The sequence below is a fragment of the Tinamus guttatus genome, unplaced genomic scaffold (genome assembly GCF_059628265.1).
Source record: "Tinamus guttatus ecotype Peru unplaced genomic scaffold, ASM5962826v1 Tinamus_guttatus_pri_ptg000384l, whole genome shotgun sequence".
Classification (NCBI taxonomy): domain Eukaryota; kingdom Metazoa; phylum Chordata; class Aves; order Tinamiformes; family Tinamidae; genus Tinamus; species Tinamus guttatus.
Genome location: NW_028288918.1, coordinates 3,772,785 through 3,797,811, shown reverse-complemented (window position 1 = coordinate 3,797,811; position 25,027 = coordinate 3,772,785). Strand labels below are relative to the sequence as shown.

The 25,027-nt window shown below is 36.0% G+C and overlaps 1 protein-coding gene across 9 annotated transcripts in view; it reads right to left on the bottom strand.

The window, feature by feature from the left end:
* Window positions 1-1,853: 1,853 nt before the first annotated feature.
* CASK (calcium/calmodulin dependent serine protein kinase) overlaps window positions 1,854-25,027 on the bottom strand; it is a 202,038-nt gene continuing 178,864 nt past the window's right edge. For 3 of the 9 annotated variants that reach the window (XM_088530692.1, XM_088530686.1, XM_088530693.1), the window contains 9 exons: window positions 22,459-22,527; window positions 21,097-21,132; window positions 18,209-18,405; window positions 16,980-17,095; window positions 11,846-11,926; window positions 11,680-11,760; window positions 10,155-10,357; window positions 8,331-8,414; window positions 1,854-3,275 (listed from right to left, as the gene is read on the bottom strand). In XM_088530692.1, coding sequence (XP_088386818.1) covers window positions 3,099-3,275; window positions 8,331-8,414; window positions 10,155-10,357; window positions 11,680-11,760; window positions 11,846-11,926; window positions 16,980-17,095; window positions 18,209-18,405; window positions 21,097-21,132; window positions 22,459-22,527 — 1,044 coding nt within the window. In that variant the 3' untranslated portion in view covers window positions 1,854-3,098. The remainder of the gene's footprint in view (window positions 3,276-8,330; window positions 8,415-10,154; window positions 10,358-11,679; window positions 11,761-11,845; window positions 11,927-16,979; window positions 17,096-18,208; window positions 18,406-21,096; window positions 21,133-22,458; window positions 22,528-25,027) is intronic. The other 6 variants (XM_088530687.1, XM_088530689.1, XM_088530685.1 and 3 more) reach the window with 5 other exon arrangements.

Genomic DNA, 25,027 nt, shown 5'->3' with positions numbered 1-25,027 from the left:
AGAGGTATGGATCAGGCAGGCTAAGGAATTCTGGGTTTGCTCTATAGATTACGGAACTGTGCTGCAACTGGTTCACAACGTTAACTGAGCTATATGGTTTAGTTGTATTTAAAGCCTAGGTGGATTCTAAGTACATTTTTTTTTTTTGCTACTTAAGGTTATTACAAGGAAAACAGTCCATGGTAAAGAGAAGGCAGGACAGTACACTGACTGATGTGCTTCATAGTTTTGTCTCTTGGTAAAATGTTATGCAGTGAAAATATAAGAACCAAAGCTCTCCAAGTCAGAGTTTTTACTGTGTAATATTAACAGAATGAGTAACTCCACTTAGAGAGGAAAAGCATATCAGTTATATTAAATCACTACTTATTTTCATCTACATAAGGCAGAAGCACCCTCATGGGTCTATGAGTTTTCTTTACTTACAGGCTGAATATACAGAATCTTCAAGAAATTCACATTAACAGAGTCAAAAGTGTGTAGTCAAACCACTTATGGTGGGCTATACCCTAATTATCAAAACTACTTTACCTGTTTAATGCCATAAACATTTGAGATGCACAATGTGTCACTGAAATCAGATACCAATGCTTACCAGAGAAGTTTGTATTTCTAAAATCAGAAACACTCCACTGCTTGATTTTCAGCAGGTCTCCTCATTCTTTGTGCTTTAGTGGGAAAAGAGGTAGTTTTGAGAGTGAATTGACCTTTTACTTGATGAGCTCAGCTAGTGTTTAATACTACCATTGCAACAGCTGATCTACAAGTACACCTGCTAAGATTCATCCAAAACTAAAGAGACACACTAGTACTTGGAAAAAATACCTGTTACTCACTATATAGTTCACAGTTTGTATCTACCCCCTTTCACAGGGGCTAAATCCAGAACAGATGATCAGCTACTATTAATCTGATAGGTGCCTGTTTATTCACAGGCTTGTTTATGCTTGGTCTATACAAGGTAATTTCTCATTATTTTAGTTGCCAGTTCTCCACGAACTACAAAGTCACAGGGGTGGGAACTACATACAAAGATCCTTATTCTGGGACTCGGTCACACAGTGATTCCCCTTGTAGCATCAGAGAGTTCTGTACCTAGGGCAAAACTTTGGCTCCAGCTCCCTCCTGCACCACGGAGCGGGAGTCGTGCTGCGAAAGCTTCGCAGAATAAACAGGTTGTCTCGTTCGGCTGTCCTGGAGGCGTAGCCAGACCTAGATTTTTCCTATGGATTTGACAAGAAGAAGAGAGGTTAGGTCACCTCATCTGCAGCCGGAGGAGGTGGGACAGAAGTAGCAGCCTACGCACTGCGTGATAAAGGCTTAACAGGGAGGACATTTTCTGACTATATATGCAGTGATCCCAAACAACAAACAGTCTGTAGATCAATTACAGCTCACAGTACAACTTAAAGGACAAACCCTTCAAGGGCACTGTGTAATTTTAACACAAATGCTACGACTTCATGCTATACAACTGAGGAACCAACTGGGCTTTTAAGATAAAGTGTTTTAAGGAGCATCTTATTTCTGATGCCTGAAAAGATGCAGGAATGCTTGTTAACCATTGCTGTTAACCATTTTCAGAAGAAATATAAATCATCTGGGCTGGTGAGGGCACGAAGAAGGGAAACAAAACATAACATAAGGTTATCACATAGTTAAATTTTCTTACTTGGCTCTGCTCTAACTCTAAATTAGCTCAATCAGTGCTCGTAAGCAGATTTCCTGGAATATGCTGTAGACCGCATTACTAGCTGGGCCCTTTAAGAAGAGTTTTCTCACTTACAAGAGTCACTGATTTGTTCTTCAAATTCCCTCAATAAATCTGTGATGAAATGAAGGACCCAAAAGCATTTAATTGTTGAACACATAAAAGGAAGTATATTTAAAATAAAATAAAAAAAAATTGGTCAGACTGTAGAGTCAATTACCATTTTTGAAGGAATTTACAGGGCTGTTGTAGATGAGTCTTTTGGAATAGTCAGTTTATCGCAATGCCTGAACTGGTTTCTTCATTGCACATTATTTTCTTCTAAAATGTGTGCATTTTTAAACAATTACATACATATTAAAAATCAGCATTTCTTTGCTTCAACTTAATTAAAACGTTAATACTCTCAGACAACACAGATCTGAAATGGTGAAACCAGTAATTGCCCCCTCCCACCTTACAACAAATTAAATTGAGACAAAATTACAAACACATTTCACTACATGATTATTATTAATAAAAATCATTTTTTATAAAGTTGCCCAAAATGCAAGGGATGTGCATAGGTTTACAACTTAGTCAGAATAATATTTTACTTTATTCCCTTGGGTACTTTTTCCCATGAACGGAATGTACTTTGCTGTAGATTACAGTTTTTTCAACACAGATACACCAACGGCATGAACGCTTGCGACTGTCCACATGCATTAAGAGTCAAGACCCAATTTCAAATTTCTAAAAGTTTTACAGAGTTCTTCAAAGAGACAGTATCACATTACCTGGATGTTACACAAAAATACTTAAAAATACTATTCTAAAAAAAAAAAAGCGAAGAAAGGCCTTTAAAAATTATGAATTTGTTTTGTAACCACTAGACTAATTATTTCAAATAAATAAAGGAGAGCAAAGTATTCCAAATCCATAAAATCAGACTCTAAAAAGAATGTAGTGTTCCACCCCCAAGTAAAGGTAACAGAATCATATTATTATTACTATTAAAATAGATTATAGAAAGCAGCATCTATTTTGTGCAGTTTTTAGGGGCCTTCGAAATAAAAAGCTATGATTTCCAAAAATATAACATTCCAAAGGACTGAATAATACATACATTTAAAGATACATTTTATTAAAGTTTAGGAGAAATGATTAAAAAAAAGATACTGTCTCTTTAAATTAGCACTTTTTTTTCCCTCCTCCTATCTATCAGGACATGACAATAATTATAAATTTAGGTCACACTACATCTAGGTAGTCTCTAGGGGCCAAGACCTGTTGACACAAGGTCAAGAACGAAGAGGTTTTTTCCATGTATGAGGTGGTTCCCGGCAATGGTAAGGTTTTTTGTTTGTTTGTTTGTTTGTTTTCCCCCAAATATCCGGAGCCCGGCCTAATAGACCCAGGAGACGGGAACCCACTGGGATGCTGTACAAACAAGCTCAATGGCTTCCTCCAGGTGCCTGATTGTTTCATCAATCTCATTGTTGATAATTGTTAGGTCAAAGTAGTGTGCATATGTTCGCTGTAAGATTTCAGACTCCTTTTGCAGGCGCTGAAGCGATTCGTCCTATTCAACGAGCAGAAAAAAAGAGAGGTAAGTTGGATCCTTCCACGTTCCCGCACTACAGATTTCTAGCTATTGCTTGCATAGAAGAAAAGGGGAAAAAAATACACATGGATGATTTTAAAGGCCTCATAATTCTGTGGAAATTACAAGGAAGAAATAGCACGATTTCTGTCTCAAAACTCACATTCAAACACAGTTCATTAGCTGGCAATACTGGGACAAAACACTCGCCTAGGATTCCAAAGCAAGGCATGGGACGAAAGCGTAGGAAAGCAGCACAGACACGGAGCAGGAGAGACCATATTTGAATAAAATGTACAAAGCGCACAAATACAAGCCGCCTGGCCTATGTCCAGGTAGGACCACTACAAATAGGGCGGGAGATACTGTCGGGTAGCAGCTGTTCCCAGTTTTGGTAATGTTTTACTGTTCAGCATCGGTTTTTGGGGGGTGCTTCCTTTAAAGCCGTTTCCTGCCAAGCAACTTCTCTCTCGCGCGTTACATGGTAGTTCCTGTTGCTGAATACACTTCTCTAGCACCTCAGAGGGGGATACTCTGCACCCTAACCGTGCCATTCAAGGTCAAGAAAGAGGGACAATCAACTACATCCCTTGTGCACTTGTGTGAACCTCCTCCTTTCGTGGTGCTCTGCCTGATTCTTTATTGCCAACAGGGCTAGGGTGATGGGCTCGCTGGCCTGGGCCTCTGAGGGGGACAGGGACTGCAGAAAGTTTGCTGCTAGGGTTCTGGAGCGATACGCAAGTACAAATTTGAGTTTCCCTCTTGTAACTCCCCCTTAGAAATTCAAAAGATCATTTGTTATAGTCTACACACTGCTGCTTCCAGGAACTTTGAAATAGCCACAGGAATAAGTAATTCTCTCCCTTCCCACATGGTTTGGGGTGGATATGGGGCAAAGCTACAGATGAACAGCACACATATGAACAGAATTCCTGCTCTGTAGTACGTATGGGGTTATCCTACTTGTTCAAACAACAAGGATGCACTTTTTGATTAGAAGAGGAGCATGCAGGAAGCATAGCAGCAGTGCCTATAGCCCTTTTCAAAAGAAATTATTTTAGAAACAGAACTTTATCCGCTTAATAAGAAACCAGCCTGTTACAAATACTTGGAAAGCTAATTACACTGACAAGCAGATGCAAACCAGTGGCTTTCAGGTCCTCTGAAGGGAATAACCTGTGCTGAAACACTTCTCCTTCGTTCTCCTTCCCTATACGATGAAACCAACCACTTCCTGAGGAGAAGTTCTGCATCCAAGTTACAGTTCTGCTCGTTTCCTGGAGCTGCAGCCCCAAATGGGGACGGAATGTCACCTGCTCTCGATAATAACCAAAAATTCCAACTAAACAGTCACACGAGTACTCTTCATGTGCACTTTGCATAGGGGGTGTTACTTTTATGGAATAATATGCAACTGCAGCAGTGCTTGTGGCTTCTATAGAAAATATCAGTGCCTTCGAATTTGTTTTATGCAGTTCTTAGGTTGAACAATATGGTAAATACTAATATTAAATATTTCTGTGGAATATTTTAAATGGCTCACAACCTTTGACAAATACCTGGAAAGATAAACAACTTTTTAAGAATAAAAGATAAGCAACTGTTCAGAGATTTTGAAAGACAGCCAACATTCATGTCAGCTGAGGATCTGATTTTTTCCGCTTAAAATTAATGTAATAAAAATGCCGCTTGTCAAATTGAACACTCTTAGTGCTCTGAACACATCCCATTAAGATTAATTTTATTTTTAAACCCTGTTCTAGTAAAACCATATTGCACCTTTAAATGAATTTTAGCCCTGTGGCACAACACTACCACTGCCTGAAAAGAAACAGGAAGATTTGGAACTCTTTACTCATATGTAGCTCTAGTTGCTATTCAGATTTCCTGGTGTCCTACAACATGCATAAGTATGAACTTTTCTCATTAAAGCAACTACCTTTCTGTGAACATTCTCCACAATTCATGCTTTCAATAGTGTCAATAAATATTTATCAATGTATTCAGATAAATGAACGCCAACTTTTAAGTTTCACATTTGGGAGAAGAACATCTGTCTTTTCTCCTTCCCTCAGCTCTCATGTAATAGATCTTATGTGTGCATTTAGTTGCAGAGTGTCATTATTTGGAACAATGACAGACAAGGCACAAAGGACTAAAATTCCCTTCTAAGACTGTGAGCAAAGCATTAAGATGCCATCAAGCCTTTGCCTATCCTGCTCCAACAGCAAAAAATCTCCTTGATTTAAACAGCGGACAAACTACAAACATTGTAAGAAAAATCCTTTCTACTCTACGACTACAGGAAAGGAGGAAGCACAGCTAAAAGGGAGAAGAAGTTACAGATGACTCAGGAAAGATCTAGATCATGAAAGTGGTGTCTGTCAGTTCCTCTGTGATGCTGGAAGAGAGGAATTACTCCCCCGTTTCCCAAGGTGCCCTCTCTTCTCTCTGCTTCACCATGCTGACAAACTCATTTAATGTTTCTTTGCAATGAGGCAGGTGGGTAGATGGGAAATTTCCTATATGGCTTAAATTGGTTTTGTCCTCTGCAGAAATGCTCATAGAGTATTTCTATAGTCAATCTGGAAGCAAAATATTTTGTCCTATTGTGTGTATATTGGGATATTCGGTGTGTTTTATGACAGGCTAAATTGCCTCAAGACAGATATTTTTAAGGTTAGGCCTTTGCACTGCTGTTACCATGAAGCACAGATGTACAGTTAAACGAGCAGAAATTTTACTCTCTAGTTCATTTTTACTAGCAAATAATCTTCATTACATGTATTTTAGCACAAATGTCTAAAGTTTTTATTACATTAAGTTTGTATTCAATAATGAGAGTAAAGTTGAATGGGAACAAGCATATCTACATTCTAAAACTACTAAAATAACCAGGACTACCTTTATTAGCTCCTAGCCGGTACTTACAGGCAGTTTTCTGCACCATTTTGGCAGCTATGTACAATTAGTACGAGTGCAGGAAAATGAAAAGAAAATCAAAGATGAAATTCAAGAAAAAACATGGGAGGGAAAGGACAGTCATTTACAGAAATGTTTTCATAAGGTGCTTGTAAAATAAACAAAGTAGGATGAGAGGATAAACAGAAAAGGATACTTATTATGCATATGAAGCTTTCGAAAAGGAAAAATGAATGAGAAATATGAAGCATGCACTCTAAAATTATGTTGCTGTCTTGCAAACTGCTAACACACAGGCATAATTTGCTTATCTCTTTAAGCAATACAGAGAATCTTGCAAAACAGGACACTGGGTTGGAGTGAGGACTCTTGCTACCGCTATTTCTTTTCTTCCAACTTAATTGATTCATAATTTAGGATAACATTAAAGTGTGGTCCTTGTTCAGCAATCTACGTGCCTGAGAAAATCTCTTTGTGCACAGAGACTTTAATCAATGGATTTTTTTTTTTAAGACATAGTCCTAAAGCACGAACCTTGATATTTAAAATGTAATAATTCTTTATTTTGCTAATATTTTTTGCCATGAATAAACATCTCCCCAGCAGTTCTAAAAAAAAGGTATGTTTCTCTCCTCAGTGTACCGTGGAGAACATTTTCTCCCTTACATTGACTGTGCCCAATTTCAGTGTATTCAGCTGTAAGATTCAAAGGCAAATACCACTGGTAGATGAGTGAGGCCAAGAATAAGACTGTTTGGGAGTTGAAACACAGGTATAGATTAACACACACAAAAGTGATTACATAATTCACAGAAAACCTGGGCCTACTTAGTGCTGCTCTAAGCAGAATGGTTGTCTGATGCAATCTAAAAGTAATGATGTTTTTAAGTGCTATTATGCTATTTGCTTGCACAAGGACAATTTTGGAATTAGAGTACAGTCAGGAGTGGTTCTTAAGCCACAGTGACATGACCTAACCTACTGCTGTGGAAGTGAGAAGATCCGTGGCCCCCTCCCACACCTCTTTCTGGCCGTGTGCTTTTGCAGCCTGCTGTGACATGGGCCCTTGTCAGATCCTTCGTGAGCTGCTTGAAAGCTGTCAGAAATCCTCTTTGGAGCTGAAGTGGCTCCCTGGAGGATCTGGCAAGTGCCACGGCCATGTAGACATATAAGTGTCTACAAGCAAGCTAGAAGAACCACGCCTGCCAGCAAGAGCAAACTGTTAGAATAGATAGAATTATTAGAGCAGATTCATTAGAAGCCTATCCTGTTCCTAATCTACTCGCATGCCTCAGCAGTCATGTCACGGTTTTGTATTTGTGATGTTGTGATAAACTTCTACATAAATGGACAAGCTCTAGAAAGATCACTGTGACATTTTTTCCCATCCTGATCAATGAGATATCAAGGAGATTTGGAACAAGTTCATGCTCAAATTCAATTAAACACATTTAATAGCAAGGTTCAAACAAATTTGAGCAGGTTAAGTTTTTGGATAAATATCATTCATATTGATGCTAAATCCTGAACTGCTTGAGATTAATCGATACTCTATAAAAACTAAGTAGGAAATGTGGGCCTGTATAAATTCAGGATGTGGACCTGCACAAATACTTAAAATTAAGTTTTTAAACTTAGAAGTCCTTTAAAATAAGGAACTACCCCTTTGGTCAAAACTTTCATTGAAGTCTTTGAAATTAATAAGCCTCTTCTTGATATGTGCTGTATAGAAAAGATATTTCAACATAAATGTGGAATGACAGCGCTGTCATGCACAGCCATTTCTTAAACTCAGGCCAGTTGTCATCTGGTGTTAGCCCTGCACTCACAATTGAGTAACTTGTGTTAACTATCTGTCACCTTGGCTACAGGAGAGACGGAAATAAAACAATACATATTTTAGCATACATACTCCAATTTGAAGCTCTTTTTTTCAAAATAGAAAAATCAGTCATTAAATGTTAAATACATCTCAGTAAAGTTGTTGTTAGGCAACTTTTCTTCAGGCTCTAGAGTTACAGACAAGGAAACAATTCAAAAGTCTTATCTGCATAGTGGAATCCCATCCTTAATTCTGACATTGGTAAGACACTGTGTTGTAGCATGTCTTACCTCATTAATGCCTGGGGTAATTGTAGGTGCAGCAATAAAAACAACAAAAGGAGCAAACTCTGCAGTTCTCAGGACTTTCAGCGCCTAGGTTAAAAGAAATAAAATCAGGTACTTCAGAAGAGACCATGATCAATGTTTAATAAACTTAGTCAAAGAGCAAAAGATTAGAAAAACCTGTGATTTGTAAAAAACTGTTACTTGCTTTTAAATGATTTGGAGTCAAGCACTTCCTAATGCAAACAATTCACTTTTAGTGTTGTCCTGATTTGGGGGAGTTTGAATTTTACATTTATCATTAAGCGATTATTAGGATTTTTCAAGACAGTTAAGGCTTTAGCATTTTCAGAGAGATTCTTCTCACACACAGAGCACAGATTTCTGTTTGCAAGTAAATTGAATGGTTAATATTAGTTAAAAAAATACAGTGATGCCATAAGCGGTAGAATAAAAAACTATTAACAATAAATTTTGATTATATATTTTTTTCCAGTCAGACTAATTCTAGCTGTTTTTATCATTATTTTCCTGAAAGAAAGAAAAATATTGTGAAATGAGAGGCACACAGTTTTAAAAATCACAAAGGGTAGTGAGCATAGCACTAATGCAGAAAATGCACAACAGAGCTCCTCTGAACCAAATCTCTGCAAAAGGAATAGTAGCTCTTATTATAACTGGACTCAGTCATGACTTAAGAAATGCAACTGCAAGTGAAACTTTTCTCCAGATCAGATGGAAGCACAGGATAACAAGTAAGCCTACCTCAGCTGAACTCAAATATGGATAATATAAAGACTGCTAAGTGCCTCTTTTTTTTTCTCCTTCTATTTCCCATCTTCTCCATAGTACTTTTGCCTGTTTCTTTTTTTTTAAAAAAAATTCATCCTGTTCCCAAGCCAAAGAGGTTTTCATCTCCGCTGTTTGAAACCCACCTATAGATATTACCAAAGCAAGCTCCTCTGAACATAATGATTCTATGAAAGTCATGATACTCACATAACTAAAAATACCTTATTAAAAACAGGCAAGTGGTGTAAAAGCACTTAGTCAGGTACCTTACGTCTGTTATGAAATTCTTATTAAGTATTTTTTATTTTCTGAATCCATTCACTCAGAAGAAAGCAAGTTGTGACAACACTAGTCACAATTTTAATTTTGAACAATGTTTGATAATGTGCAGACCTATTTTGTGGTTGTCAAGATAGAACAGTTACTACAAAAAAGAGAGTTTCCTTGTGGACTAAAGTGCTTTTTCTCTCAATCACCTTTCAAGGTTTTTCAGTCTTTCTTCCTGTTTTCTTCTATCTGCTATAATAAGCATCATATTTATTTCAGTAACAAAATACATAAAAAAATCCCTGATTTAAAGTCATGAATTAACTTAATTCATGATTTCAACCTTTTGTGTGTTTCAAAGAAAATATATCAGACTTTTTCCACTGAAGATTTTGTATCATGAATGAACAAACTATTGATGTTTCCTGAATTCCTAATTTCACTTCCTTCCCTCCCTCAGAAAGCTCTAATATCAAAACAAACAAAAGACTATAAAGTAACTACACTGACCTGGTCATTCTGCAAGAAATAGCATTTCAAGTAATAAGTGGTCCAAGCTAACCTATGCAGTTTTTTTTGTTGTATGTTCTTCTAACCAGAAGACTAGCAGAAGTCTACTTCCTAAATGGATACCTCAGTGTTCCAGGGACTTTTGTCCCATATTGCTGTACGCATGACTTATAGCATTCAATCTATGAAAAAAATAGATGTATCTCAATAAAACATGGTCCAAGGATTTCTGAGGGGTCCCATTTTTTTTATATAAATTACCTGAGGTTCTACATCAAGTATTGCAATTAGTCCCTGCTCATGGATCTTTCGTATTGTTTCCAGTTTTGTCCCATACATTGCATCCTCGTGGCTGCCATATTCCAAATACTCATTGTTGGATATATCCTGCATCATTTGGTCATGTGATACAAAGTAGTAATTTTTCCCATTCTCTTCATCTTTCTTTGGAGGTCGGGTTGTGTCTGAAATTTCACACAATACAAAAATATTATTAAGCTTAAATATGGCATTTTGGTTGGCCATTCTGCTACAACTCTCCCAAATCTTGTTATTCTTTTTGTAAAAATGCTGTAAATATTGTTTAAAAAAACTCACCTGTAATTCTAAAGTAAGACACTAATGTAGCGCAACCTGAGAGGACTTGGATGAAAGGCACACTGTATGTAAAACTTGTACTACTCTTCCTTTTGTAGGACAGACTGGCTGGGTTCCTAGACCCCATATACTCTTGTCTATATGGGATGACACCGGTGCAATATACATCATACCCTTCCAGAACTGCACTGTTTAGCATCTAATTCCATATATAAGTATCTAGATACAGTCAGTAAAGTGGCAAACAGTGTAGTTTCACATTACTGCTAAGGTGATTTACAGACAAATGCTTCCAAAAGGTCTAGCTGTTTATGTTTTACTTTTGCTGGTAAATGGGGTATCTGACCCCTTAGTGAGTCCACAGAACTTAAACCAGTGCTGTCTAACCACTGTAAACCAAACAGGTTTACAGATATGCTCTTAAAAGTAGTATTTTTAGCAATGCTTTTTAGCAACAACAAAATCCTTAGAAAAACACTCATCTGCAATTTTAAAGCAAAGCACTAACGAGGTATAAAAATATTGATACTAATATGCAGCGGTCATCAATGTTATTTCTGAGCAAGGTATGGTGTTTCTGAAATCAGCTTGAAATAGAGTGCACAGATTTAGTTGGTACTTGCTATTGTTCCACAATACTTCATTTTAGAAAAATGTGTACATATCTAGCAGATGGTTTACTAGCATATGCAATTCCTGCAGTGGTATTAGTGGAGACTGCCATCAAAAGCAATCATCCCAGTGCTCCTGTTACCAACCCGCTTGTGAGCAGCAAAGCTAATTGCATTTTCTTTTCCTTATTGTCAGGTCTGGAAACATGCAGTTATTTTAATATATTACCAGTCCTCAAGGCTGGACTATGAAAAGTAACTTAAAACATTAAGGCATGGTAAAATTGATAAAAGTGCATTTCAGTCTTCATACTAAATTAGTAGACATTTGGAGAAAAGAGAAATATGCTTAATGGAAAGCTTTGTAAATACTATAAAATATTTGATGTGCAAGTGGTGTTATTAATTACCTCTCCCTCTGCAAAAAGAAAAACAGAAATACATCCAGGACTATCACATTTCACTCATCCTCAGCATAAGCTTCATCTCAGTACAACTGAACACATGTAATACTGCAATGGGTATGCTGTTAAAAATGCTATATACAATTTTGTACTACATTTAGTATCACTACTTACGAGGAATAGGGTATGCAAATCTGTCTGGGTGTTTTGTGATGAGAGTGTTTTTTATGTGTCTTCTTCCAACACCATGTGCACCTAATCCACAACACAAAAATGAATTATATATCTGCCACCACAAGAGGTTCAAGACTAGCTGATCAGAATAATAACTCAAAATTACCTAGTAAGACTAGTGTTTTCCTTTTGAATGCTGGTAGTTTTACTACTTCTTCATATGTGACGAGATCTAATTGATCAAACACTAAAACACACAAAAAAAAGCCCACAGAGGTAAGAGAGAAAGGCATATTAAGGGAGACAATTAATTGTGCTAAGAAATAACAAATTCCCAAGTGTTAGATTTACAGTAAAATGTAATACATTAAGGAAAATGAAGTCACTTTATTAAACAATTTTAACGAAAACATTCATTTAAAAACTGTTAAAAAGCAGTAACAAAGCTACTGAAATGCTCTGAAGAGTTTGCATGTCCTTTCATGCAGTATTCAGCAGACCACAAAAATCAGCTAAAAAAGCATGCCATTCACATGTGTGCATTCCTAACAGCTAGCAATACTTAAAAAAAAAAAAAAAATCAGTAGACAGTGACCAACATGAATACAATATGAGAACATCTATTTACACTAATGGTAGGGCTTACTTTCATAATTGTATTTAAACAAGATTTATGAGAACGAATAAGAAAATGGCTAATTCTTTGCAATATTTCTTCTTCAAAACAACTACCACATTAATTGTAATTAGAGTTCTCTTAAAACACAAGTGCTAGTTAAATTCACATGCTTTTACAAGTTGTGATAGAATGAAAAATTTCAATGAAAAGTGCTGATGTTACTCTACATATAAGAATAAGAATCACCACCGTTGTAAAAATGAGAATATAATAAATTTTCTGTATTTTAGAAATTATTTCAACTGCAAAGTACGAATTCCATCATAACCATCTGCTCCATCAAATCAATCCGCTATCAATTGCCAAGGTATATAATGTCTTCAAATCAAGTTTTGCTCATTAAAATCAGCTTGTTTCTCCTTGTGCCCAATAACACAGCAATTTTGGTTATTTCTGAAGAATTCTAATAAAAAATAAGCTAGAGGCATTTAATTATAGTTCTGAAGACTATAGCAATCGGAGAGCGTGAGAAGAACAACTAACGAGTTTCCAGTTTTGTCCTTGTTGCTGCTGTAAGGAGGGAGAGGAGACTCTATCTACTGGATGGGATTTCTGAAGGCTTCCCGCCCCGGGGCTGGTGGATTTGCCTCAGTTACATCCTGTCCATGTTCCAGGAAGAGCCCAGGCTCCTCCCTCCTCCTCTCCCCCTCCTCCAAACCCCTCTGGGAAGGCAGTAGAGGCACTTGGCTGGCCCCGTGAACCTTCACCATGATCAAGGGATATTAAGACTGCCAAGCTTCCTAGAAAACACACACTCCTTGCAGCATATTCCCAGTTAAAGAAATAAAATATGGCAAAGGATTTAATCAATATATTCCTTTTTAGAGGTTTTATTTATTTACTTATTTGTATTTGCATTCAACTGCTGCCTTTTCACCCTGGAGAAAAGGTACAGCTACTTCACTGTGGTCAAACCAGTCAACTGACACAACTGTCCACTTGCAACATTTTGAATTACAACTTCCAGGAAAATCTCTTTCAATCTTGTATTTTGGAGTGCAAATTTAGTGATTTTTTTTCTTCCACATAACTGCAATTATGGATTTCTTTCTACTGCCCTTTTTCTAACTTCACAGTATTTAAATTAACCAGTACGTTCATTTCATGTTAGAAAGAGCTAAAGATCTACAGACATTCAACAGTTCTACCATTCTAACCACCTAGCACAGCAAGTATCTTTTCCTGTTACCAAAAAACCGCCCCCAAAACAAAAAAACTTTATATGCTTCTTGAACACAACCACACTGAATGTTAGATACAAACAAGAACAAACACCAAAAATGAGACACATCAATGCCTTCATCACAAACTGGGAGCATGGAGAAGATATGTGTTGGTCTACAAGGAGTTATCTAATGATTGTAGGGTTTTCAAACACAAAAGGAACGTTATTCTTTTTTCTTATACACAAGAAAGGAGCACAGGGCACATTTAGAGACTGATCTGTTAATGCTTCTGTGTTACTAGCTAATAAAGGAAAGGAATTCTTGAAAGGAAACAGTAAGAAGCAAATAAAGAGGCATTGTCACTTGACAGGTTACTTACATGCACAGAGGCCATTGGGAGTAAGACAGCATGAAAAATGTACAGGGGTCATTGAGATATGGCTCATAATATATTAGTAAAATAAAAAGTATATGCACAAAATAAACTTTACCATGCAATAGTCTAAACACAAGGCAAATAAATCACATTAAGAAATGATAAACATATTTTACAAAATAAGCTTGGCAATTTTTACATTGGTTTAAGCATAATATGAAGCATAGTTCTAGTATGTTTTCTTTCAGTGTTCTTTTAGGAAATCCTGCAATAACATGCAAATGTCATTATTAGAGCATTTATAAAAATGAGAGTGAACCTAATATGGAAAAATAATTAGTTTTTTCCTGTGGGCTTTGCTTTAAAACAGCCTTCAGAATGCTGAGACATATGATCGTGAAATTGCTGTTTAAATGATGCAATACCCTAGGGCCAAATATGGAGAGATGAAAAGTGTTATGATGAATTTCTTTTTTCTAGAAGAGAAAATATTGACATTTATTTATAAAAAGAAACTGCAATATTTTCCTCTTGGCTTCAAAAACAAAATCTGGTATGTAGAATACCATTTTTAGTTCCAGTAACATCATGGATATACTATACCACAGTCTTAGCTCTCAAATCACTAGCTGGCTATAGAAATCTTAACTGAGTGCAAAATCTTTTACTATCACATTTCACAATACCCCAGCACAATCTCAACCCTAATAGAAGCTAACAGAAGACCCAAAAGGATTACATATTGCTAAAATAATCAATTATATGATAATGTTTAGGAAAAAAAAATCTACTTTCTTATGAGATCACGATTTTGACATCCAGATTAGACTTTTCAATCCAAATCAGTTATGCTAGTTTTCGATCCAACAGAAGAAAAGATCAGTTTTGAATTCTGAAGCAGATGCACTGAAAGACTGTGAAAAAACACTGTAGTAGTATTTACGGCTAATGATACTATAAATGAAACACTGAATTCTGTACCACCTCAGTTAATTAACTCGTTAATGTGAGTATTAGATCATTTTAGTGAACCTCTTGATACCCTACATTTTTCTTCATTCCCTGGAGGCATTACTGGCATCACCTATAATATCTGCTGGCCCCTAAGATGAATTAACATTTCAAAAAGAAATTCTGTCTCCAACCAGTGTTTCGGTTAAACTTTTGACTTTTTAGGAGAAAGGGGAAGTGTCAGATGGCATTCAACAAGTAATAGCTATTTTCTTTAATACCTATTCCGATTATTTTTCATGTTAATATTTATACTTTTTGGTAAACTGTGTGTTCTAATGAAAAATGACCAACGGCACTAACAGTGGTAAACACTGAGGCAGGCAAACTATGAAGTCAAAGAGCCATCAACCTACTCCAAAATGCCCCTCCTATGTCAATCAAGAAAAGTCCAAATTAGCTTCCTCTGACTTGGATTTATTTTGTTCAGTGCCTGGCCCAGTGCTACTTCTTGCTTCTTCCCTGGCCAACCTTTCCTTTGTTTATTCCCTTGTAGGAATTCCCAGTCATGCTCAGTCCCACTGATATTATTAACTATATAGCTGCATTGTGACCTGGATTAAAAAAATATATCTGCCCTAAAGAAAAAGAATCCACATTTTTCATTGGGTTGATTTGGGGCCCGTTCAGAACCTCAATCCAGTTCATAGCATGGCCATGCAAACTGTTATACAGGCACAATTGAAGGGAGAAGCCTGTTTAGTGAACATTTACAGGGAAAACTGATAATACTTTAAAAAAAAAAGTTTTGTCAAAGACTCTAGGTCATAAAAATGCAGTTTATTCTCAAAAGTTTTTGTTATAGTCATTAACTAGTAAAAGATGGTTTAATATTACTGCAGTGATGTGAAAGCTTTAAAACACCCAGAATGATAAACTAGAAAAAAGAATGAAAATAAGTTAAAACTATCAATCTGTATTTGTCTCATAATCGCAGACAGTACAAAAGGGGTTTTAAACTAACGCAAAATTGTATATTTAACTGTGAATTCACAAAAGTGATTGTGAATTAAGAAGTATAGAACACAATTACCATTCCTTGACTTTCTCAGATTGTAACTTCAAATCAGTTTTAATTTAAATGTTGTAGTACTGATACGTTATGAGTTCTGATAGTGCCCTAAGATAAAAAGAAATGTGAAAATACACATCTGTATTTCTTGAGCGTCTAAGAAAAAAACTACAGTGTTCCTATCTCCAAATTAATGCTATATAAAAACACTTCCATTATAACTGGACAAAAAGGACAATTGGTCCTTTAATTTTGATAATCTCATTCTCTCAAGGCACCACAACGTACTTATCCATCTAGTGTGCAAGAATAATGAAAAAGCAGTAGAAGCAGATTGCATATTATTTTATATTAAAAAACAAGACAAAGTAAAATAATCTCCTCATGAAGAATGGGTTCTTCCTCTTTCCTACTGAACTAATTAATTCTGCTCAGCAAGAATAGCTTAGTCTACAAGCTTCTGTTTTCAAAACTTTATAAAACAGTTCATTTTGTCAGCAATCTACAGAGAATTAAAAAATTCAGACATAAGCCATTGTGAGGGGAAAAAACTTCCAGTTTGGCTAACTCGGGGGAAAACATACACTGAATACACAATGACTCTTACTTATGCCTCCAGCTGCAAGTCTCCAAGAAATATGTCCCTTCACAATGTTTTCACATATACAGTCTATAACTTTATACACTTATTAACAGTGATGCTTCTGGAAAGTCTTCGGTAGTGCACAGTACAATTTTAAAAAGATCATACCGATTGCAAAATCCATATCCTGTTGTTTCTATTGCTCCTTTTAAACATAGAAACCAAACAAATTAAGCAAATGTTAGAATGCATTTATTTTATCGCAGCTTGCTTGCATTCACTCTCACCGGTTAAGCACTATGTTTAAATAGGAGAGAACAGGTAAAATGATGTCGGCATAAATAGGATTTTACATTTTTTTTTCTAAGTAACTAATTAGGTTTCTATAACAGTGTCAGCTGAGCAACTAAGGCAAGGCTTAGATTGTTAAAAACTTAACCTGTTAAAAATATTTGCATCTTTTTTTTTCATACCTGCATTGTGCTTTGCCAAATATTTGTCTTTGTACTGCTTTTTTTTCTTTCCAAACCAAGTACAGCTGGCCTGTTGCTCCTGTTTGGTCTTCTCCATGGCAATACAAGCAACTCGCCTGACATATGGAGTAGAAAAAATATTTTATTGCAGTAAATATATTTTAAAAAGACATTAGAATTAGAAAAAGGATGTTCAATGTACAAAAATACACGCAGCTTTTCAAAACTTGCATTTTGATGACAAGCACTTACTTACAGAGATATTTTGCTATAGAGATGGTGGTAGGACATAAAAGCCTCAGATCACAGGAACAGGAGAAGAAGGGAAACTAAAATGGCTGCAGACCACTTGGCAGCAGTCTGGACTGGTCAAGAAAGTACAAGGTCTGGAAAGGCCACTGCGGTCTGAATTATCTCAGGGCAAGCTGTGGAAGTCTCCTCACACTGGTCTTTAAAATGAAGTACTGCATGAATCCCTGCTGTGATGCACACCAGTGTCTCCCCTACGCCAGGGTTTGCAAGGGAGCTCTTGAGATGCACTGAAACAGCCATCTACCTTTGGCTTCTCTTCTACCAAAATCTCACTCAGCCAGTATGGGTGCTTTTATTCTCTTAAAGAACTCTGGTTCTTCTACACGGACAATCCTGTAGCAAATATTTTGGGCTAGACAACCCATACTGACAACTTCACTTCAGGTATGGCCATAACACTTATGGTGCTGGACTTGGTACTTGTCCAAATTCTAGCAAAACAGGAGACCTGTGCTATGATTTCTTTCTACTTCTTGGCTTTCACAAGAATAAAGAAAAGGGGAGGAAAGACTCAGCTCCCTCAATGCCCTTTCTGCTTGATAACTATCTTAACACTTCATTCCTAAGCATGTACACGCAAATCAGTAGTACTAGTGAAAAACAATGTTTAGAACCTGAAAGAAAAAAAAAAAGATTCCTTCATGCACCTAACCTTCAAGCCAAAGTTCCCTGAAGCATATCAGAATGCACAAATAAAGTTTATTAAAATAGATGTTTATTTTTCTGATGTAACTATACACTTGATATTACATGCTAGTCTATATGAAAACATAATCAATGCCACAGAATCTGAGAAAAAACACTCTGTTTTTTAAAAAAGGTAAAAACATTACATAAACATTACGTCAGTGAATAAGTATGAAGGACAGAAATACAAGCAAAGGTAAATTTGTTTCTGTAGAAAACCTAAGTCATACCATTCCTGAAGTTCAGGAGAAGGAATAAGACCTGCAGTACCATTTTTGGAGTTCTCCAGTTTACCCTGCCACCAGTTGTGATCATCTTTACTAATGATCTGGATAATATCACCAACTCGGAATCTGATGCCAGCTTCTTTGCAGGGGATGAGGTCATCCTTTGCTGGATCATATTCAAATTGTGCTCTTACATATATCTATAAAGAAGAGTTTTTAAAAGACCATATTATTAATGGTATGGACACTACATTACTATTGCAGAATAACAGGTGAAAATTTGATATGTACACGTAGCTACACATACTGTTTGCAAACAAGCAGAGGAAGAAACTGAGTGGCAAGAGCATATGTGATAGTTGAAAATGAGAAGAAAAAATGGTGAACAATGGAGACGTGATGTTATTTTAAATACTCATGTCTTCCACATACTGCAAAACCTGAACAGCAACAACAAATACATTTTTACTTTTGAAGACTCTATGTGGATCTACTATAAACTGGTAGAGTCCCTCAGAACAATATTACTTGTAATAAATCATTAAAGATTGAAATCTAGCACCCTATAACTTGAGCTGCAGTTTATTTCCAACTAAAGTTGCAAAATAAATTTAAAAAAAGATGACCAAAAATATTATTGAACATAATATTATTGTGCTGCATTATGGATCATTAATACTTAGCTTGAAAATTTAATACCATACTCTTTTTTTTAGGTTAAACGGGAAATCCAGGTTTGTGCCTAAAACATATAGTTGTTTAGGTGAAAATCTCTGCAGAGTTTTTACAATAAAAGTCTACTCCCATAGAAATTAAAACTAATGGTTTGAGTAAATTATTCTCCAAGGGAAATAAACAGTAAGAATGGGGACTCTGACTTCACAATTTTAATAATATAGCAAACCCTACTTTGTGTGTTAGTGAGGTCCTCGACACTAGGAAATAAACAATCGTTGGAAATAAAAATAAAACTGAAATCCAGTTTTGGCTGCTAACTGCAGTCTTGATGTGTCCAAGGATCTTAAAAATCAGAGTTAAATGTCACGAACAGCATGATACGGAATGAAGAGGAAAAATCAGATGCCCTTTTCAATAATTATGTTAGCTATGAGATCAGATGTAAGGGTTTGGGTAATTTATATGGTTTATGAGCTATAAAGCTCATAACTTTAAAGCTATAGGAAATTAACTTAAAATGACTGATCTCCACTACTTTGTACCCGAAGTATTATTTAAATTGTTGATCTGTTTAAAGTGAGAGCATCTGATGATAATACTAACACAGAACTCAACATTTATTAATCTAAACCCGATCCTTGTTCTGCTACATTTCGAGAGTGTGATTTTAGACAAAACACCCAACCTCTTTTTTCATTTATTTTTTAAATTTGAAAAACAGGATATTTTAAAACCAGGTGCTTTTACTTACTAATTTACTTTCTATGAGATAGTCACTGCTGCTGTGGAAAACAGGTAATTTCCTCAGTTTAATAAAGGAATAGAAATGTATCCAGCATTTTTACCATCTATACACTATTCCTTTTAAACTGCTTGCTCTGGTTTGCGCCCTACTTATCTATTTAATCCTCCTCCAAAGATAATAGTGGCTGTTCATGGAGCATTACAGGCTTCTTTACATACACCAGTGTATCAGTTATCCAAGCCCTTATGGTCTCAGGGACAACAAGCTACCAGAAAAACATGCAGACTCAATGGAAAAGAATCCTTTAAAATAAATAATTAATTAATTAATTAAGAATGTATAGGTGTTTAAGCCCGAAGAGAAACACCATTTTGATACCGTCTTTAACTAACTCTTGTTTCCTGGGAAAAATGCTGGGGGGAAGTGTGTGTGTGGGGAGATAGCGGGGAGCCTTCCAAGGACTATGTTCAGGCAGCCTCGAAAACCTCAGAGCACATCAGAAACATGAAGGAACCGTGTAGCTGTAGGTTTAAAAACGTGATATCACAACTGAGCTACCAGTACAAAAAGATTTTCAAAGACTATAGATCCACTCTTCAGCATGAAGATAAATTGCAAGAAATATTATTAAAACCCCCAGAAGAGTAAGAGCTTGTCTCCATGAGTAAAGATTTAGAAGCAGCTTCTGGAAATGCTACATTTAAATGTGTAGTTAATGAAGATGAATCACGTTATGTGCTCATTTAGAAGCTGCAATTAAAAAAAAAAATCTTGAAATCGTTTAGAGAATAACTAGGAATCATCTGCAGAACCCTAGAAGAGATTTCCTGGAATTCTCTGGTGAGGGAAGATCTTTCTTTGGGTTAGAAGGACATGTATAAGGCATGTACAATAAACATTCAGGTGAAGGTTACACCATTTAGGGATCTCAGTGAATCTGGTACTTAGGATTGAAAACCTACAACACTATATTCAGGGCTATCAGCTCTAAATAGAAACTATCCTGAATTTATTCTTTGAAAAGCTTTGTAAAAGTAGTTAAATACAAACTACTCGAGCTTCCGAAGTTCTGTCTATACAATGTTGTAAACTATTATAAGCTTTCTCTTTTAGTGTCAGTTAGAGCTAAAACATAAAGCCTGGCTTTCCTCTAAAATGGAAACCTGCACTATTTGGTCACTATTTGCTTGCAATAGAAAATATATTAAAGCATTCTTAATTAAAACAATGTCTCAAGTTAAACTTAAAAAGACTTTGTAACTGTCACATATATGGACACATGAAAAAATGATATTTTGGATTAGCCATATACAAATGAGTTAAAAAGAAAAACGGGAAAATGCAATAAAAATTCCAAGCTCAAATGTTTTAGTCCAGCACATACAGGATATGGAGGGGGGAAAAGATAAGCAGGGGTGTTCACTAGCAGCTAAGTTTATAAAAATTCCCGTGGAGGATATCTATTCACCTGTCGTCCTTTTGGTTGTGTTGTCGATGGCAAGTCCTGCAGAATAAAGTCAACCCAGGAAAAGAAATTTTCATTTTACTTTTTAAGCGTACACAGCATCATTTGTTAGTGATTCATGTTACATAATAATAAAATTGTAAGTCAGACAAAAGTATAAAGCATTGACCCATTTTTAGGAATACTTTTTTCTTAAAAAAAACTCAAACCCAGGCTGTTTAGCAGCAAGCTGAAGAAAGCAGGTAAAAAGTTTAAGCAGGTAGAAAATGTGCTTTTTAATAAACAATGCAGCATCTTCAACACAAAAGCACCTGTAAGTGAAAGAGGCTTTTCACGTGAATGCCTTTTTCCACTTAATGCTTAGGTTTGATTTTAATCAGAAGGACGCTATAAGAAATATTGAAAATTTATGATAGAAAATATATAATGTGATAAATTGTTCCAAGGAATAAGATAACTACCATGAATCATGTTACGAATTCAAACAAATTTACCAAAATTTCTTTCTTTTTTTTTTTTTATCCATGTAGCTACTTTCCATTGGAATAAAGTACTTTATCTTGCGGCAAATAATTTCTAAGTTGTAATTTTCTTATTAGTTAAAAGGCTTAGTTTTGGTTTTTAGCCAGTCCCAAGAACTCACAATATTGACAGCACTGACTGAAGGAACTTGCATGTACAGTTACCACATTGGTCAGAACAATGACAAATGATGAACAACACAAATTTTAACATCCACTACGCTTTCCCAATCCAGGCAATCAAGAGCACCTTTCTACCTGAATACACACGACACAGGAAGTACTTTGTGTTAAAGATGTGATGAGAGTAGCTTGGTTCGTAGTGCAGTTTAAAGCCACTTCCTTTTGCTTTCCATATCCAGGCAAGGCTCATGTTGTCACACAGTATGTGCACGTACCACAAGAGCAGAGGGCACACCAATTCATTAACTCAGATAGCGGAAACCAGGACACATTCCAGAGGCCTCTCGAAACACAAAACTTAAAATCTCTCCCAATACCAACTGCACAATTATTCTTTCTTCAAACACTGCTTCCAAAGTTTAGGGCGGAAATCAGACTTCCTCTTTACTTAGCTTTGCGGAAACGGCTAACAAATGTTTTAAGGATGACTGACGTGGCACTTTACAGTCATTAACATTTAACTTACTACATGGTTTTTAATGAGACGACTATGTTGGGAAAAAACCCTTAAAAAAAGAAAATGGGGAGATAGATACATAATAACCTTGGTTCTATTAGTAGAACATAATTTTTCACTGAGCACACGAGAAGTAGAACAGTAATGGTAGATGAGCACCAACAAAACTTTCACACTTGCTCTGTGTGGAACTGGAAATCTTACCGAAACAGAATTGTTAGTGCTGCTATGACCATTAGCTGGGGACTGTCTGGATGTAGAGGGGGAATCTCTCTGAAATAAGACACAAGGTTCATTAACAACACAACACTATCACAGGAACACAGATATATTTAAATGAACAGTTACATCCACAGCCTTATAACCATCTACTTAGCTGCTTCATCTGTGAAAGTTTCCACACAACAAACTCCAGAAATCTGAACGTATTTTGTAGTTGGAGATTCATGTTTGACATTTTGATCTGTCCTATGGAGTAACTATTTTTCTATTTGCCTTAGCAATCAAACAGCTTTTTAATTACTGAATGTCCTGGAGCTCTTAATACCCAAGCGGTTGACAAGGCTAAAGGTGATTGGCCACATTGGAGTCCTTGCTCCTAAACGTTACCTAAATGTTACACACTGAGTAATTTGAACAGAATGAGGCACATGTTGCATTTTAAACATGCTTTTATCTTTTTTTCAGATATGCTGAGGTCAGTGTGGCTCAGTTTCTACTCTGTAAGACGGATCTATATGTCTGAAAGACAGCAGAAAAAGCTGAAGCTGACGTATGAGAAGAAAGCTGGATACTCTCTTCTTCCCCCTCCTCATCCATTCTAATTTGCTATCTGTAATTCTCCTCCAATAATCTTATGGATGTTAACATTAAACTTTGTATAATATATCAAATAAAAAAGGCACCTTTCTTGACTCAGACTAGCCCTACACTTCAGTGAGAACAGACTAGATGCAGAGAGTGCAGACGAGAAAATGTTATGGAAAGGGTAACAGAAATCTGTGACTGGATCTTACAAAGGCAAAATAAAGCTACTCGTTGAGCAATCTTTTCCCTATTTTTTAAAAGTAGAGTAAAACTTAATTCCTGTTAAGATCGGAAAATTGAATTTAATGAGCCACATCTTCAGGAAATCGAATACTTAACTACACATTGTTAAAAAAAAATCCTCTCTCCTCCAAAGGAGTTCTGGAACGAAATGCTGCACATCAAAGTTCCATTGAAGAATGTTTGCTAATGAAGGGCTGAAAGAGCTTCCAAAGGAAAAGCTATCCCTGCTACATTTTATCAATACAAGTGCCCTTAGTGATCCAATTAAATATCAAAATAGCAGATAAATTATTCATGTGAAAACATTCAAGTAAAGCTCCTCCATTATTATTCACTAACTTTTAGCAATTATGTGATAGAACTCACAGCTATTTTAAGGCACCAATAAACAATTAAAATAAAAAGCAATACTTTTATCACTTTTTCTGCCCATATATTTGATGTGTAACAAACTCATTTAGCGCTTCTGGACTTTTTATTAGACTAATTAGATCTGACTTCCTAAGAAGTCTCATACTTAGCTATCTAGATGCATGCTTTGCTTTTAATACAGCTGACTACAGATTTAATAATATCATGGCTGAAACATCTTTGTGGCTCAAAGCAAGTCTGTATTCTTCTGCTACATGTCTAAGACCAAAATGCATGTTCATTTAGCGCTCTCAGTTATTTGTGATATATAACAGCTTGGGAGAAAAATCAGTGCTAGTTCTATTAACAAAATCATTCCCACATAAGAATTTCAAACATTCAAATGAGACCACATAATCTACATTTTATTGCAGAAAAAGATTATATATGCCTAAAGGGAATATTACTTTTTTTTTTTTTTTTCTTTTCATGTATGGTCTATCATCTGAACCTTCAACATCAAGTATGGCTGAGAGTAGCTTTTCTCTCATAAATAGATCTTCTGCTTATACCAATCCCCTTCACAAAGTTGCTGGGCCTTCGGCTTATTAATTCCACTTTTGACCATTTCTCTCACTTTCAAGAAGAGATGAAGAATTAATTTTGCTTTGGTGGGATTTTTAAAATTTACTTTCAAAATCTAGTTTGTTAGGATGTACATGCTGTGATCTAGTCATGTGATGGTTTGGCATGGGAAGGCTTTGAAAGTGCTGTAAGCACACAGTAATTTGGAGAAAAACAAGTTGAAAAAATACTGTGTATTTCTGAACTCTGTTGATGGTTTCTCCCTTTGAAGGAAATTTTCTTTGAGAATATTTTGATTCATATTCCTCACATAACTCTCAGAAGGCAGCATATTACTTACGGTGTATTTTTACCATGACAAATGGGGGGAAAAATCTAGATTTTCACTATTATTGGCGACTTTAGTACTAACTTCAAGAAATAAATAAAGCTAATCAAGAAACACCTGTACAGCTTTTATATAAAAAGTCATTTTAGCCACATTTTCAAAAACATTTATATTCTTATTTCCTCTCAACCTTGCCTTTCTTTATGGAAAATATCAGGCTGAAAGGTAAGAGTAAAACTCTATCTTATGCACAGTGCAGTTTGAAAAGAATGGAATGATCAGAGACTCCCTTGCAGAATGCCAGGACTGCTTAGATCTGGAGTGGAAAACTTCAGCCTGCCTCTTGAGTTTGTTTCTCCAATAAATGACAGAGTCACTCTTGGAGATAAGAGGGCTGAGTCGTGCAAAAGAGATATCAACTTGTTTCAGTATTACCTGAATTCAATATTACTTTCAGTA